The sequence below is a fragment of the Euphorbia lathyris genome, chromosome 4, assembly GCF_963576675.1.
Source record: "Euphorbia lathyris chromosome 4, ddEupLath1.1, whole genome shotgun sequence".
NCBI classification, from domain to species: domain Eukaryota; kingdom Viridiplantae; phylum Streptophyta; class Magnoliopsida; order Malpighiales; family Euphorbiaceae; genus Euphorbia; species Euphorbia lathyris.
In genome coordinates, this window is record NC_088913.1 from 76,814,811 (window position 1) to 76,833,425 (window position 18,615).

The window sequence follows — 18,615 nt, forward strand, 5'->3', positions numbered from 1 at the left end:
AGCTTGTGATGCAAGCTATTTATATTCATGTAGTTGTAATTCTTGGTAACTAGAAAGTCTCCATTAATGCCTCATTAATGGCGGTTACTGATCTTATTCAAGTATGACCGTTAGCTCATTAATGGGTTATTAGTTGCCTTTATTAGGAATCGGCTTGGCCGTTCCTTGGACGTATCGATGTTTGACGGCGGGTCTTCCAAGGCGTTTGACCCTTTGAGGCGTGTTGAGGAATCCATAGATCCGCCATCTATGAGTCTTGCTTTATACGCCATCTGGAGATTCGTCGGTGGATCCTTATCCATAAGAATATTGATGGCGGATCCTTCATTCTTTGTCTAATTATCCTTTTTCCCCATGTATGATATTTGGATGTTATGGAGATGTAGATGAATAGTCATATCATTACTTATCTTTAATTGCTATCAATTCTCCATTAATCCCATCATTTATCCTTGAAACCCTAAGAGTTGGAGTATTCGAACAGTCAAGTCTTTATTCCCTTTTAATGGCTATTAATTACCATTTAATTGTATTTATTCTCATTCATGATTTTTAATAAAGGCGCCTTTTAGTATTCTTAGATCCGTCAAGGCGTATGTACGCTCTCCTTGAGAACAATGGCGGGTCTCCATTACTCACTCTCATCGGGCGTATCTTGTTATGGCGTGTCTCGTCATGGTCCACGTGGTATGACATAATGCTAGAGACTCCTTCCTTTTCCTCATTATTTGCATATTCACCCCTGCATTAATCATGCATTAATTATCATTAATTCCACATTAATCATGTATAAATATCTCTTTTAGAAGGAATAATGGTTTGCCATTATTTCTATTAATTTTCCCTTATTCCTTATTCAAGAATAATTTGGGTTGTTATCAAAAGCCCCTCCTAAAGGTATAAAAAGCTCTTTAGGGCTGTCTAAATGGTGTTTTATTTTTCTATCTTGGAGGAAAGTGGACCCGCCCTAGATGGGATCATATATGGATATGATGCACTTTTAGGGGTTTTTTCTTCTTCGTGGATAGGTGGTCAGATGTATCCATTGTTAGCCTCTAGGGGCTTCTTGAGAGTTATATTTCCTTTAGAAAGGGAATAACCCACCCTTTATGGGACCATTTGTTCCTACCGCATAGGATTATGATTCGCCTTAGGGACTTCTTTTCTTCAGTTCTGCCATATTGAGGAGAATGACCCGCCCTTAGGGATCATCAGTAAGAATGATCATCCATTTAGGGACTTTTGCGCTTTTTGTGGGGGGGGGGGGGGGGGGGGTTTGACACTCTAGGCATTTGCCTTTTTAGTCTTTACTCATTTTCCAAAGTGTTTTTACTTTGCATTTATGAAGGTGAGACTTCGTTATTTCTATGATGAAGACGAGGATTCATTATTTCTATGATGAAGACGAGGATTCATTACTTTGATGAAGACGAGGCTTCATTGTTTGGATGAAGATGCGGCTTCATTATTTGGATGAAGACGAGGCTTCATTGTTTGGATGAAGACGAGGCTTCATTGTTTGGATGAAGACGAGGCTTCATAGTTTGGATGAAGACGAGGCTTCATTCTTTGGATGAAGACGAGGCTTCATTATTTGGATGAAGATGAGGCTTCATTATTTGGATGAACCCTTTTCTTTCGAGAACTATTTTTACTAATGCATTATATCTTTTAGCAAGTAATTTTCTAGAATCTGGTTTAGGATTTGTTTGATTATTTAGGGCAGGTGGCCAGCCGTACCCCAATGTGTGAACCTTTTTTGAAGGTTTAAAGCTTTATTCCGTTTGAGGAAATTAAGCTGCCCTTGGCGGCGATCGACTTTTTCCTATCTTTGAGGTAAGTCGATCCGCCAGCGGGTCTTTTGATTCTCTTGTGAGGAAAAAGTTGAGGGTGTAATGATCTCATGTTTGAGATAATTTTAACCCGCCCTTGGTGGCGACCAATCCTTTTCCTATCTTTGAGGAGAGTGTTTAGGGTGTAATTTTCTCATGTTTGAGATAATTTTAACCCGCCCTTAGTGGCGACCAATCCTTTTCCTATCTTTGAGGTAAATTGATCCGCCAGTGGGACTTTTCATTTGCCAGCCACTGGGTGTATATCACCTCTTTGATTGCATCCGCCTTCTTCAGCGTTGCTATTTCTTCTTCTGTAGAATTTGGAAAGAAATAGAACATAACTAGGAAAATGAATATAAGAAATATGGCGAGAAAGAATAAATTATAAAATATAGGATACTATAACAGTCTAATGCACATATAAGAATACGTAAAAATATTGATTTTTAGACCTATGGTTCCATCTTTTCTGGGCAACTGCATTTGCATCCTCAATGATGTTTAACTTATGAGTAATCACATCTGGGTTTACTCCTGTGAGGATCTCATTCTTCCATACAACCACGCTTTTAGACTCAATGAGAACTTTCGTAACATCCTCCTTGATCTCAGGTTTTAATCCTTTGGCGATCCCCACCCGCTTTCCATCAGCAATAAGGAACATTTCCGTGTCGCCCAAAGCTGTAGTGACAAGTTCATCTTCCTCACCTTTGTCATCTTTGGATTGTGGGCGGATCAATAGTGACGCCGAGTAGGTCTTTTGAGCCACCTTTTGGTTCCCGCTATCATTACTCCTCCTTTGCTGGTGGGAATGTACATTGCCAGACGGCGGGTGAAAATTAGGGCTGCAACCTCTGAGATGAACAACCGCCCAAGAATGATGTTATAAGCTAATTGTCCATTCATAATAGAGAACTCCAAATCACCAATCCACGCTTGATCATCATCCGCCAGCTTGCATTCCAAAGTTACCTGGCCCTTGGTCTGTATAGTGTGACTTGTCGCTCCCATGATGTCAACAATGGTTGTTTCTATTTGGATCGGATCAACCTTTAGTTTGGCGAATGCACCTCTAGTGATGACATTGCAAGAACTGCCCATGTCTACCATTACTCGCTTCATTTCATCTCCCATCCTTCAATCGTCATTGTTACTACCAACGCATCTGTATGTGGAGAGATTACTGGACCTGTTTCTGCAAAAGGGGCAATTGAGGGATGTTTTATCCAGAGCGGATATTTTTGCTTTTTTTATGGCTGGCTGATACAATGGTCCATCTGCTATGACATTAATGACCCTTTTGAATTTCTTTCTGGGATCTGTCTTCTGCTTGTCGTCTTGTTATTTGTTATTCTGGACAAATCTCTTTAGTTTTCCAGCTCCCAGCAAGCTTCCACTACAAGAAAAACAGTAATTACCAACCAACAATCTGGATGCTAAATCGGTCTGTAACACGGTCTTGCTAAATCTTTGAAACCAAATCTAGCTTTATGGTAGTAAAGTTTGCAACCAATAAATTGGTTGTTAAGTTGGTGACAAAGTTACAAACCATTTTTTACAACCACTATTTGGTTTCAATACCCAAGTTCAGATTTGTGTGTGATATTATTAGAGACTATATTTTGGTCACAAATAATCCGGTTGCAAATGTCACTAACGAATTTTCAACTAAGTTTTGGATAGAAAGTTCAAAGCTCACTTCATTAACTAACATTATACCCTCGGATTAATGACGAATTGTTCGTCGTGAATTTCTGGACAACTTTCTTTTATATATTTTTTTCCGTAATAAAACAAACGATAAATAAACAAAATATATTTATAAATAACAATTAAAGTCAAACACATACTCTTCTAAAAAAAATAAAATTATAAAAATATACTAAACAAAATTTATAACTAATAATAATAAGTTCTAAGGTCTCATAATAATCAACTAGTCAAGTCATACATTCATGACCTAATGTAACCACCAAAATGAGTATATACAGATTCGTGTGTCGTCGATGCAGCTGAAGCCAGTCCAGAAATCCCTCCATCCCTATTAACCCCTCCATAAGCCACATAGAATGCTTATATTTGCTTAATGGCTGCCTCAAGTTCAGTAGGTGTCTGTTCAACACTCTGCCTACATTTAATATAGCACAAAAAATTAAAAATATGCATCGATATTCGACTTAATGAACACAAAATTTATATATATTCTTAACTAATAATCCCATTCCACTAAAACTAATCATTTGCATATATTTTTTACTTGTCAACAAATTACATGACACTAATAATCCATTCCACTAAAAGTCTTCATGTCAACATTTTACATAAAAGGAATAATATAAGTAAATGAAAACTTATAATCCATTCCACTAAAAGTACTCCTGTCAACATGTTACACAAAACTAACATACTGGCCATGTATACTGTGTCTAAAACTGAATGGTCTCTTGTAAACATGTCCAAAAGGTATATTTTATACATGTTTTCATGGTCCAAAATGTCTCTACTTTTCGTAACTTTTTCCTATAATGCCACTTCCCTTGCTTCAAAGAGAAAATGCTTTTAATGATACCCACGGTCTAGTAAGTTTAGAGTAGCACTTTAGTTTCATAAAGATACTATTAAGCAGTAGGTATAACATTAACAAACAGATAAAATTCATGAAACGGAGTATCATATAACAGTAACCAACAAGACTAATTCAGAAAACTTACATATACAAGTGAAAGTTTGATGTTAGAGTTCTTACACAAATCATTGATGATCTTTTTACGATTGATTACATCTTTCCCGTAGAGTTCAACACTGATGCTTGCGCCAACTCCAACTCCACTTCCGCTTAACTCGTTACCTTCCATAACAAAGGTAATACATAAGATAAGGTGTCAAGCGATTGTATAAGGCTTATACCAAATTTCCATTAATCTATCTTTTTGTCCCTTTTTTATGTAGTTCATAAAAGTATGGGCATCACTAGAATCCAAGGAAATACCAAATTTCCCAAATTTCCATAACAATCATAAAGTAACAGTTGAGCTAAAAATACATGGACACAATTACTCTCTATGAAATACTAGTGTTTCACATGGTACAATAGAACTAAACTGAATGGATAAGGGAATAGACCTATTTTTTAATTAAACTAGTGGTTTAATAGAATAAATTGACAATCTTGAAAATACTATAATCAAGTATTTTTTATGTAGAATATCAGAATGCTAATGGATATATATAAAGAACAAAAGTTGATACATGAACTTGCATGAAGATTTACAATTATTCAGTTCAAAAAAATTCAGCATAATGTCATGTAGCAACCAATATTATTAATTGAAGTCATGTAGCAACATACCTTAGTATCATACATTAACCAATTAGTGATGGGTTCAGAGTACATGTAGCAAAAAAAAATTCCTTATTGAGGATTGAATTATCATATGACATTATCATATAATTAGAAAGTTCTCATGCCATCTAGCATAAGAGATATTTCAAGCCACATCATAAAGCTACAATTGCCATTGTTGTTATTTGCAATGAACACTAAAACCAACAATAAAGCAATGGAAGAAATTCAAATGATAAGTTTATAGACAATTGGCCTAAGTAAATCTTTCAATTGAAATACCTTATCGGGTAAATTGTTCATTTTCAGTTGTAGACGAAACCAAACAAGGAAATGAAGGAACTAGAGAATAAATGCACATTAGAATGTTGTTACAATGGCATACCATTTTGAAAAATCCAACCATTAACTAAAAGACTCAACATATTCGCCAACAAATGAAAAACCCCACCATTGACAAATTACAACTCTAAATTGCGCCATCCTTGGTGATCATCAAGCATTTTATTCACATCTAAATCCCCTGTTTTCTGCAACCTAAAACAAAATAAACAACCTTTTCAGGACAAACCAGAATTGAAGCAATATGGAAACAAGAACTAACTCGAACAATTATTTGTTCCTCCAACACAAAGAAATACATCAACCCTATGTTGGATGTGTTGCCATCCTATTCAACAGATATCACTTATAAATGATTACAATCAAATCATACATGTACTAAAAACTAAGAATAATCTGTAATTCTGTATTAGAGAACCATAATGTTACATTAGCCTTGATTGTAAGCCCATGCAACATCTAGTGCGAGATTCACAGGAAGTAGTGGTACCTGGCCTAAGGACCCGGCGCAGAGGAAAATCAAGTGGTCTGGCAGTGGCACGGAATGCAAATGTCGTAATCCATTGACAGAAATAGTTCATGGGAGAAAACCCAGTTATTTGGGTCCTGGAGAGAAATTTTCTATAAAATTAAGATAAAAAACGAATGAAGAGTTTGCGCTAAACAGAGGAAGAAAAACAAGTTCAAACAGAGTTAAAGTTCGAATTTAGAACTTCAATTTTTCTACTGATTTTTTGAAAGCTAATTTAAGACAGAAGTATTAAAAAAGATAAGAAAACCCACCTTAGAGCAGTTACGAATTCAGTTGAGATGACCAATGAAGAACTGAGGCGATTCCGGGTCGGCAAGAGATGGAGAACTGGGAGAAGAGGGTTACGACGACCGCTGAGAGATGGAGACCTGAGGCGAAGTGGGTTACGGGGGTAGACGAGAGACTGAGAACTGAAGAAGACAGTGGAGTCGAAGAAGGAAAACTGAGGAAGACGAAGATAGATAATGGATGGAGGCGGAAATGAGATGAAGGAAAACTTGAAAACCCTAAAACGCCTAAAACTTTACTTTACTCCTTTATATATCAATTTATAAAATAATATTACTTATTTGTTTTTTTTTGAAAAAGAGTATTATTCAATTATTTGAATTAGTTATGGATATATTTGAAGTGGAACCGTGCACTGATATTAACTAATTTAAATTTATTGTGTAAATTTTTTTATAAATAAATATTATTAACCCAAATATTTAGTGTTATCATATTATTTAACTCTAATATATCAAATTATAATATAAACAAATAAATATCAAATTATAATTATTAAATATAAATAATATTATTAATTTCAAACTATGTAGTTTTGATTTAGAAACGTGCAAAATTAAATTTTCTTACTGATTTGTTTATTAACGTTATAATCGAGCATGTTCATGAATTTCTTCACTAATCTATAACTAAACCAGCTCGCGAGCTTCGAAGTCGTGCTTCGTCATGCTCAAATCGAGCCTCAAAATCATAAGCACGAGCGACTCATTTAGAAATTGAGCTGAACTTGATCGAACTTTGATTCAGGCACCGAACTGCTCATAATAGCGGCTTGACTCATTTACAGTTCTAACAGTTGGCTTGGAGAAATGAGAATTAGGTTTACGAACAAGTGTTCGGGTTTAGTAAAATTGAAATTTAGGCAAATATAATTGCAACCAGAAAATATATGTTGAGACAGATCCGGTTGCAATATTTGCAACCAACAGAACTTTGAAACCGTATTTTTGTCTCAAATATATTGAAGAAATCTAATTCTCATCTTTGCAACTAATGACAATGTTTTGCAACCGATTGGAATCTGGTCTCAAACTTTGCTTGCTAATTACCGTTTTTCTTGTAGTGTTCAAAATGTGGTGGCCATTTCTTCCATGAAACCTGTAATACGTCTTGGCGTTCCTTTCAACAGTTACATGCTCCCCTCTTTTGAGTTCGGGATATGTAATGTCCCGTTTATATTGCACTCTTCTCCTTTATATCGTGGCAAGTTAGAAGCTTTAAACCTTCTGTCCGCCTCGTACCACATGATCCGTGATGTGAATGGCGAATTCCTGTTAACTGGATGGGCGTACCTTTCTGCATTGTTCTCTCATCTATCTAGAGCGGCATGCACTCGCCTTTCAATCTCATCATCCATGTGTTCAATGCTGAATCATGGTGGCGAAGTCAGCTCTTGATTTTGATCTCGATCATGTTGAGGTTATGCTTGGAACTATGGTTTGACGCGGATGGATGTTGTCACAATCGCCAGAGCCATTTTATCTAGCTTCGAATATCTTGTCTCCGCATCCATCAACATTTTGCTAACATAATAGATGGGGAACTGTTGACCTTCTTCTTCTTGAATAACCACGGTGCATATAGCTTTATCCATGATAGATAGATACAAATGCAGGTCTCCCCTTTAGATTGGTCTACTCATCAAGGGTGGTTCTGTTAGGAATTGTTTTGTACCTTGAAATGCTTGTTGACAATCTTCCTAGTACGATGATCCGCTCGTTCAACCTCTGGATCTTTCTCACCCTTTGTGGGGCTTTCATTTAGGTGCTCTTTTCACCTTTCTCCTCGTAGGGCTTTTACTTTATCCGGATTTGCTCTAACTCCTTTTTGGCTAATGACGTAGTCAAGGAATTTTTCTGAAGTGACTTCGAATGTACACCTCTTTGGATTGAGCTTTATTTTTCATGCTAGTGTTTGGCGTTGGTTTCAATATTAGCGATTCCCTTGTACTTGTGGGTTAGTACTGAAAGAACTCCAGAAGACGGGCATACCCTGTCCATTATTAAAAGATTGCGGTAAGGCATAAAAGCTATATTCACTTACCTTGGGTATCAATGGCTTGATCCATGGAACAGACTTCATAGCGAAAGACTGTTTGCATTGGCCTTGTTGGCAAATATCATGTATGATGCAATGTCTCTTTATGGAATTCTTAGTTCATCTTGGAATCAACTTAATAATTCTTTAACGTTGGTCCATGACTCTAGAATGAACTTAGTCAAAGGATAAAACCGAGTAAATATTATATGCTAAACAAATTCATAATAGAATTTTATTCATGCTTGTGTTAATAATACCACGTATAACGGTCATAACCATAAAGATTACTACTGCACATAAATATCATAATGAATTCTTAATAAATTACCATAATGAGAATGGTTTAAGAACAATGTCCTTTTGTATTTCAATGCGCATTAATATCCAAGATAGCATATTGATTTTAAACATCATAAAAGTTATGACATTCTATATTGGGTAAGATATCTTACATAGTTGCTATTTACTTGCAATTAATATTGTGCATCCATGCATTAATGGCATTCAGAGATCATTAAGGCCTCATTTGAATGAGGTGTAATTAAAGTAAGGTAAGTGATGATTTAATAATGTAGTTATATATAAAATTACTCTTATATCATTTCATTTGTATAAATAAAATAAAATACAAAGGGTAAATTTAGAAGAAAAATACATGTACCATGATTCTCCTCCAATTCGGGGTGTAAGGAAAATTACTCAAAATTCACCCTCACCTCATATACAATCATTTAAACAATCTTTAAGGAATTCTCATGTATATCCTAAGAACTTTGCATAAATTAATGCTCTGATCCGAAACTGACACTTGCACTATTTTGTAGTTAGCTAAGGACATGAAAGTTTTATTTATCCAATTTGGTAATTCATCAGCCCATAATAGCCTTAATAGTTAGGGACAATTACAGGATAATCACAAATAGATTCAATATGTTCAATTCTCTTACGTTGGTAAAACAAAATTCTAACAATGTTAGATAAACAGTTTTTTATTATGAATAAACACATCCTTGTAAAAAAGGGGATGAAATAACTGTTTGACAAAACAATATTCAAAAATATGAATTTCTGATATTAAAAGTGCTATATATGAGAAAATCCATACATAGATGGTGAATTGTACAAGAAAAACCAAATATGATTTTTTGTAATTTCTTCTAATAGTTATATGCATGTTCATCCAAAAGACTGATCAGACCTAAATCATCTGTAGTTACACGAGCCTTTTATGATATCTTAATATTAAGTGATAAAATCACATTGAATGGATGAATTTTTTATAAAATTCCAAGATTGCGGATCTTATACATGCATCTTGTACTAATTCAATGATAATGACATATTATACTCGTCATGCATAAAAATATAAGGCATATTAAGCATGCAAGATTTAATGAAGATATGTCTCTATGACTTTATCTTTCACAATTTATTAGATTTATCATAATAACATATATGATATTCATAACACTTTATAAGGGTGGAGAATCTCAAATTTCTTTAATTAAGAATGGAACAAGAAAGGAGAAGAAATTTATCTTGTTTATCATAAAATTCCAGATTTCGTGTAGAAAACTCTTCCCACCAATCTGTAGATAACCCTATCTTTGGATAGATTTGTTTGTACTGATTGAGCCAAGGTTTGAGATTGAGATTTCTGTTCCGTTGACTCCATTATTTTGTTCTTTGTGAAACTCTATACAATCAAGATTTTGTGATCTTCTGTTTGTTAGAGATCCACCTTCACCGCACCAATTGATAACTTGTGGAAAAATCCTTGATCGGAGCACTTCCCTGTGAGGCGCCGTTAGGATCGGCCGGGAACACTCTGATTCCAAAGTCAGTAATATTTCTGAGAATAAACTGTAAGCACAAAAGTAGAGAATCAGTAAGTGTACCTCAATAGCATGTGATGCAAGCTATTTATACTCATGTAGTTGTAACTCTTGGTAACTAGAAAGTCTTCATTAATGCCTTATTAATGGCGGTTACTGATCTTATTCAAGTATGACTGTTAGCTCATTAATGGGTTATTAGTTGCCTTTACTGGGAATCGGCTTGGCCGTTCCTTGGACGTATCGATGTTTGACGGCGGGTCTTCCAAGGCGTTTGACCCTTTGAGGCGTGTTGAGGAATCCATAGATCCGCCATCTATGAGTCTTGCTTTATACGCCATCTGGAGATTCGTCGGTGGATCCTTATCCATAAGAATATTGATGTCGGATCCTTCATTCTTTGTCTAATTATCCTTTTTCCCTATGTATGCTATTTGGATGTTATGGAGATGTAGATGAACAGTCATGTCATTACTTATCTTTAATTGCTATCAATTCTCCATTAATCCCATCATTTATCCTTGAAACCCTAAGAGTTGGAGTATTCGAACAGTCAAGTCTTTATTCCCCTTTAATGGCTATTAATTGTCATTTAATTGTATTTATTCCCATTCATGATTGGTAATAAAGGCGCCTTTTGGTATTCTTAGATCCGTCAAGGCGTATGTACGCTCTCCTTGAGAACAATGGCGGGTCTCCATTACTCGCTCTCATCGGGCGTATCTTGTTATGGCGTGTCTCGTCATGGTCCACGTGGCATGACATAATGCTAGAGACTCCTTCCTTTTCCTCATTATTTGTATATTCACCCCTACATTAATCCTGTATTAATTATCATTAATTCCACATTAATCATGTATAAATATCTCCTTTAGAATGAATAATGGTTTGCCATTATTTCTATTAATTTTCCCTTATTCCTTATTCAAGAATAATTTGGGTTGTTATCAAAACTAAAGAGCTCCCAGTAAGTAATTCACACGCCATCTTGCCAAGAAGAGCCTTATTAAATCGAAGCAAATCTTTTATGCCTAGCCCGCCATTCTCAATTGGAGTACTACAGGCTTTCCACGGAACAGTAACAAGTTTTCTTGTGTCAATACAGCCAGTCCACAGAAAATTCCTAATACAATTATTCATCCTTTTCAAAAGCACCATTGGCCACTTGTAAATAATGAAAGAATGAACAAAAGCCCTTGTCAACACTGACTTGATCAAAGTTAAACAACCCGCAAATGAAAGAGAAGTTCCTTTCCATTTACTAAAATTAGCCAGGAACCTATCCGCAAGAGGCTGTAAATGGCAACGCCTAGGAGCTCCGATAAAAAGTGGGACACCAAGATAAGAGAAAGGCAACCCCTATAGCCGAATGCTAATTAAATTCGCGAAAAAAGCAGCAAGTTGGGCTGAAGTATGCTTCCCAAAATACACAGGTGACTTTCCCCAATTAACAATCTGCCCTGAAAGAAGACCGTAAAACTCAAAAAGTTTTTTAAAAGTGCGCATATTCCGGATGGTAGCTTTGCCAAAAATATCGTTAACACTTGGTTAAATATATTTTTGTTACATAAAATTATTTTTGCTGAGTTGTATTGCATTAATTAACTAAAGTTTTAATTTTATTATATTTTTATTATACATATTTATAATTCAATATAATTTTTAATTAATTTTTTAACATAAATATATATTAGTTAGGTGGGCTAGGCTGGCTTCAACTTAAGAATCAGTTTTCTTATTTTGGTCCAGTCTAGCTTGAGCCCGCTTTAGATCTAGATCCTATTCAAACCCGGCTGATATAACTTATGAACATGGTTAATAATAAATTGAATTTTCACTGTATAAGATAATCTTTAAGTACTCGAACAACATCATGATTATAATAACATATTGTTTTTAGGGTAACTAATTTATTAGTCCTTATATTTTGACAAAACACACTGTTTAATTTCTTTATTTTTAAAAACACACGGTAAAGTCTCTAACGTTTTTCTCGGTGAACTGTTTAGTCTCTGCCGTTAGACTCTCATCAAGATTTTGTTAGTCAATTTGGATTTGCGTTCTTCTTTTCTTTTATTTTCCTTTCCTTTAAACTCTAATGCATCTGAAATCAACTTTGAGTGTTCTTCTTCTTGATTTTCTTTTTAATCGTTCAAATTCGTAAGCATTGGGTCTGTTCTTTTTCTTGTTCTTCATAGAAATGGCTTCTTCTTCTAAATTGGATTTCCTCTTCTGAAGTTTGAAGATAAATAGTAAAAGGTAATTTAGTCATTTCCGAAGTCATAAACAGTAAAACATCTAACAAACAGACGGAATGACTAAACAGTTCACTAAGAAAAAGGTTAGGGACATTACCATGTGTTTTTGAAAATACAGGGACTAAACAGTGTGTTTTGTCAAAATATATGTACTAATAAATTAATTACCCTTGTTTTTATTGTGACAAAATGTCAATAACACAATTATTACAAATTATATGTTTAAAAATAATAAAAGAAAACAATTGACCCTTTTCCTATTGTTGGTAAGAAAGCAAAAACTAAGTGTTATACGATGAGCAAGAAGAATGTTTCAAAGACTTTTTGCTCTTTTAACCCCAAAAACCTAACACATGTTTCTGCAAAACTTTTCAGTTTCAGCCACTATTTTTGAACTTTCTCAACTGTTCATATTGGGATATTATTTTATTTTAATTAGATGGTTCTTCATAAGAAAATATCATGACCATGCTTCAAGGAATAATCAAACATATTTCATTAATTTCATATATTTATAAGCTTTAAAAAATAGGCCATTTCTGCCTAAAAAAGGATCATGTCAGGCATATCACCACTATATATATTGTTTATTTCATATGTATTAAAGGTTAATTTGACATGAAAATAATGTATATTCACATTGGTGAAATTCTAGAGTAAGCCACATGTGTTCTTAACAAGGATGGAAAAAAAAATATGTTATTTTAATATTTAGGGGGCATATTTTTCAGGGTATTGAAAAATCTCTCTTTATTTATAAATTATAGAGATAAATGTGATTTTAACTTCTTCGGTGAAGTGTAGTTTTGTACTACAAAAAGAAGATTAAGTCGTTTTAAACAAATTTAGAGAAATTTATTACTTATCATATATTAATCAAATTGGATTTCATATAAATACAAACACAATGAGTTAATTAATCATTCTAAACCTTCATTTTGTCACAAACAAGGCGACAGAAACCATCGACAATAGTTTCAATGATTTTGTTTGGAAATTTTAGTATTAAATTTATATTATTTTATACGTTATGGAAAATGTTATTGTAGTCGGAAAAAAAAGCTCTAAATATGCATGGCACTCTTATAAATAACCAATTGGCTGAACTTGTTTAAAGTAAACTAGGGGCTCTTAAATTTATTTAAAACGTTCTGTTAACTCTAAAACTTTCTTAAAATGATATATTAACTCTTTATATAGTTTTTTTTATATGTACGTTTTAACTTATCTAACTTTTCACTTTAATTTTTTGAACTTTGAGTGAATTCATCCATAGCAAATTAAATTAATAAAATTGCAGTAAAGATTAGTATTCAGATATTCAAACAGAATAATCACCTCTGTTGACTAAGACTATGAAGATTAATACATAGATATGAAAGATGGAAGCAAACCCTAGGCATGTGTATATCATTTATTTATGAATTTCAAGACGACAATTCTCATGAGAGCAAGTGAAAATTTCCAAATTCCAAGTATTAATATTCATAAATAAATAAATAAAATCCAACAGAGTAAAACACAGTAAAACTATGTCTTTATGAGCATGCAGAGGAGAATGTTCAACCATTTCTCTTTTTCTTCAATAATAATAATAAAACACATTTTCCTCCATTACTGATTACTAATTTTCTTTTCCTGAACCCTTCAGCTAATTAATTAAACCCTAATCATTACATGATGAAATAATGTTATTACAGAAAGCTTAATCGTAGATCCAAAGGTGGATGATTCATTTCTGTATTAAATGTGCAAGAAAAACTTGCATTTTCCTTCCATTCGTTTGTTTGATATCTAAACTTTTCTGGTTCCACTTCATTGAAGGTGTTTAGTGGAAATAATTGAAGTGTTTCGATCACTCTTTCTTGCTCTGTCACCTGATTTATCTCTGCAAAATCTGCATCATTCAACAACATAAAATTAAAACAAATATATAAACAATAGCATATAAACTATATTAAATTTATATGAATAGCATTCCAATTCGATTTTCACTAAATATATTCCAAACGAAAGATAAAAAAAAGTCTAATTTTTTAAGAAACTATTTCACATGTAAGGTCCAAAAACAACTATTATTATTATCTTTTATATGTCCGGCATCGTGAATATTCATTGTGTACAATATAAACTCATATTATCATGTATTGAAATTCTGTTAACAAATAACGTTATAAGAATAATATATGAACCATTGTGTCAGAGATATATGTTTAGGGTAGTTGGGACAACTAATTACAAAATGAAGGATTTTTTAGAAATATTTTTTAGTTTTAGGGTAGTCAAACTAGAAGTCACAGAGTCAAACACCCGGAATAGAGGTGCCCGAGATTATAACTTCCAAATTTTTAAAATACATGGTATCAAAACCTCTTAAGACCCGACTATTAAGTGGTTTGGAATTTCAATACGTAGCAAGATGGTTATGTATTGTACACGCTTCAACTTCGAGGGACATGTCATGAAACAAATTGAACTAAAAGATCAAGCTAATAGTTAAGGTCCAATCATAGATCTTATATTAATTTCTGATACCCCTACACACAAATGCCCCTTAAGCTTGCGGCGTGCACAACAGATGCCCAAACTGTCACGTGTTTTTAATTCCACAGATTAGTAAGGTTGTCAGAACTCGAACCCTCAACTGTTTAGCCCAAGTAGTTCTGATATCATATCATGGAACCAATTAAACTAGAAGCTCGACCTGATAGTAAAGGTCCAATCGTGGATCTTATATTAATCTATGACAGAAACATTTATATACATGTAATAAAAGTTATTCTACAGCCTTGATACCATATCAATAAACCATTACGATCAACTTAATCTTTGGGGTTAAATGATTTTTAAAAAACAAGAAAATCTGATAAACTTACATCTAGCAGAAGAAGAAAGACTATCTTGGCGACGAATGAGATGATCTTTATGATCATCAACGGAAACTCGTCGGCGCTTCTGTCTTTCTCGAGCTTTATGGTTTTGAAACCAATAAAAGACGTTCTTACTTTCAATCTTTCCGTAAAAACTTAACTGACTTGAAATCTTTTGGATCTGATCAGTGCTCGGAGTTCGGAGACCAGACCTGAACAAATCAGTCAGAACTTTTACTTGTTCAGAAGTAGGATTCCAACGACCGCACTTTGTTCCAGTACTGCCGCCCCCACCACCGCCACAACCACCGCCACTTCCACCGCGAATGTTTCCTGATTTTGTGAAACAAAAACCTGACATTCTATCTTCCATATGATATGATCTCTTTTCTTTTTGATTTGGTTTGGAGTATAGAAGAAATAGAAGTCTCTAAACCCTTTTTCTTTCTGAACTCAAAAGACATTACTCGTGTGCATTATATATTAATAATAAAGATTATAGAATACATTAATTAATTTCCCTAATTTTTATTTTATTTTAGTTTGGGTTAAGTACAAAAATACCTCTAACGTTTTGGACCAGGAGCAATTTTACCCCTAACGTTGGAAGCCAGAAGCAATTTTACCCCTAACGTTAATAAATTGGGTCAATTTGAAAAATAATTCATCAAACTGTCTTCTCGATCATAAATCTTGTTATCTACACTTCATACGTGTGTCATTTTATCAGTAACAAATCATAAACATTCGTTGGAATATGAAAAAAAATAAAAAATATACCGTCTTTTTGTACGGATTAGACAAAAAAAAATGCAAAAAATCCACCGAATTTATAAATATCAATCTCAAATTCTATTATTAAATTATAAAAAACATGAAATCCTTTTTTAAAACGAATTATTATGCAATTGGTGTAGAATAATGAACAAAAATATATGTGTTTTATAATAGTGTCTGAAATTGACCCAATTTATCAACGTTAGGGGTAAAATTGCTCTTGGCTTCCAACTTTAGGAGTAAAATTGCACCATTTTAGACGTTAAGGGTAAAATTGCTCCTGACCCATAACGTTAGGAGTATTTTTGCACCTTAACCCTTTTAGTTTTTATATAATATTCCTTTTGCACCTCTTTTTTCTTAAATGGCCAAAAAGTAATTAAATCGTAAGATGAAACTATTAAATAATAATATTAATTTTTGACCAATGTCTTTAAGCTTGAAGCTTGTAAAATACAAGTAAATTTTACCATGTTAAAATTTTCAAGATTTGAACACTTAAACATTTAGTTTAAGAGTATCAATAAACCATTTCAACTAAAAATTTAAATCCATCCATTTAAAATTAACAATAATTTTTAGGTATAATTTTAAAAATAATTCATGTACTTTCATGGATTTTAACATTTTAGTTTTAAGTTCATTTATGTATTATATGCTTAGGAAAGATAAAATTAATGTTCAGAAAGAAAAAAAATCCAAAAATGATGATTTTAAAGAAAAAAAAAATCTGATTCTACTGTAAATATAATTCTTGGAATTTTTTTATTTTGAGGTTATAACTGTCAAATTAACAATGTCAATGTAAAAGTCCATGGGTTTGCACACACGCAAAAACCTTAATCCTCTTTTTGCACCAAAAAAACCACTGACACTTATTTACAAGCAGAGAAATCACGGACATTATTATTAAAAGATCCCTAATTTTTATATTAATCTCTAATATAAATCATCTAATATTCAAGATTCACTAGTAGGAGCTGCTAAGTTTAATGAAGTTTTCCCTTAACGAATTGGTGCTCAAATCCTCCCCCAGTCCCTTTGTATCTGATTTTACCAACAGGCAAGACGTTCAAACTGGATAGGTCTCTCCTAGGAGGCAAAACATCAAAAGCATTTTCAAAACCATTTTAGTATGACATTTAAGTTAAAATTTGAGAAGCGGTAGTTAAAAAATCAGCTCTAATAGACTTTTAGTGACTCCTCAAATTATTAAGAGTATCTTCATCCTCTCTATTAATAAAGTGTCTATCCCCACCTCTTAGTGTCTCCTTAATTTATTTTTATTAATAATTTATTATTGTGGAGTCTCTCTCCTCTCACCTGGTAAATATAACAATAATTAATCATTTTAATCATCAAATAATAAATAAGAAGTGGATATAAGGAGTATTGTTGGAGATGATATGTTTTACTCACTCTTAAATCAGTGAGTCAATTATTTATATTAGGCCTAATGTTTCCTCAGCCCCCTTAACTTGTCCAAATTGGTCATTTTACCCCTCAACTCGTCGAATGTCCTATTTACCCCCTTAACTCCATAAAAGTGGTATTTCTCACCCCCTCAACTTGTCCATTTATCCCCCAACTCATAGAATGTTCTATTTACCCCCTTAACTCCATAGAAGTGGTATTTTTCACCCCTTACAATCCGTTATCGAAGCCTAAATTGATAACTTTTTTTAAACGTTAAACCTATATTTATGCTATTTTGTAAGTGGAACCTAAATTGATACTTCCCTAAAAATCATAGACCTATTTTGGTACATTATCCCTACATATAATGTATTTAACTTGTTTATATTAATGTTATTGTTATTTGTATTTTTTATTCGTTCTTTCTCTTTTCAACTTTTTTGACTACTATGAAGGGATAAGAAATACCATTTTTATGGAGTTAAGAGGATAAATATGATCATAAGTGGTGAGAAATACCACTTTTATGGAGTTAAGGGGGTAAATAGGATATTCGATGAGTTGAGAATGGGTAAAATGACAAATTTGGACAAGTTAAGGAGGTGAGAAATACCATTTTTATGGAGTTAAGGGGTAAATAGGACATTCGATGAGTTGGAGGGGTAAAATGACCAATTTGCACAAGTTATGGGGATTGGAGAAGCATTAAGCCTTTATATTATTTTTGGAGAAAATGCTCTAGTACATCAGCAGTCCCCTAGAATTTTGTCCAAACAACCGATTAACACACACTATGAACTTACAAAGTGTCTTGTTAATCTTTCTGAACTTGCTTAAAGTAACTTTTCAGTCACTTGGTCCCCATAAACTTGTTCATAGTTGTATATTGGCCTTCTAATTTTTAAAGTGATATTTATTTCAATTTGCTCAAAACCTTTGTTACTGTACTATGTGAATTTATAGCGGATTAGTTTAAGCGGATTAAGGACGTATTATGCATATTGTTTTATCAGAGTTACAATTTCATCTGGCGTTAATACTTAATCTAATACAATACTTAAAAAACCTAGACAAGATGT

At 33.4% G+C, this 18,615-nt stretch overlaps 2 protein-coding genes across 2 annotated transcripts; both read right to left on the reverse strand.

The window, feature by feature from the left end:
• Nucleotides 1-3,640: 3,640 nt before the first annotated feature.
• On the reverse strand, nucleotides 3,641-6,571 carry LOC136227970 (uncharacterized). Its single transcript, XM_066016769.1, has 4 exons — nucleotides 6,304-6,571; nucleotides 6,011-6,126; nucleotides 4,582-4,683; nucleotides 3,641-3,963 (listed from the first exon to the last, which is right to left on the reverse strand). The coding sequence occupies exons 2-4, from the start codon at nucleotides 6,099-6,101 to the stop codon at nucleotides 3,776-3,778; spliced, it is 381 nt and encodes a 126-aa protein (XP_065872841.1). The 5' UTR covers nucleotides 6,102-6,126; nucleotides 6,304-6,571; the 3' UTR covers nucleotides 3,641-3,775.
• A 7,573-nt stretch (nucleotides 6,572-14,144) lies between these two features.
• Nucleotides 14,145-15,716, reverse strand: LOC136225478 (WUSCHEL-related homeobox 5-like). Its single transcript, XM_066013505.1, has 2 exons — nucleotides 15,350-15,716; nucleotides 14,145-14,370 (listed from the first exon to the last, which is right to left on the reverse strand). Exons 1-2 carry the CDS (start codon nucleotides 15,714-15,716, stop codon nucleotides 14,168-14,170), a joined length of 570 nt encoding a protein of 189 aa, XP_065869577.1. The 3' UTR covers nucleotides 14,145-14,167.
• Nucleotides 15,717-18,615: the final 2,899 nt, after the last annotated feature.

Coding starts and splice junctions, on each gene's coding strand:
- LOC136227970 (XM_066016769.1), bottom strand. CDS start 6,101: ATGAACTATTTCTGTCAATGGATTACGACATTTGCATTCCGTGCCACT. Junction 4,684..6,010: donor GCGCCGGGTCCTTAGGCCAG/GTACCACTACTT, acceptor TTGTTATGGAAG/GTAACGAGTTAAGCGGAAGT. Junction 3,964..4,581: donor AAAGATCATCAATGATTTGT/GTAAGAACTCTA, acceptor TATTAAATGTAG/GCAGAGTGTTGAACAGACAC.
- LOC136225478 (XM_066013505.1), bottom strand. CDS start 15,716: ATGGAAGATAGAATGTCAGGTTTTTGTTTCACAAAATCAGGAAACATT. Junction 14,371..15,349: donor TCTTTCTTCTTCTGCTAGAT/GTAAGTTTATCA, acceptor TGAATGATGCAG/ATTTTGCAGAGATAAATCAG.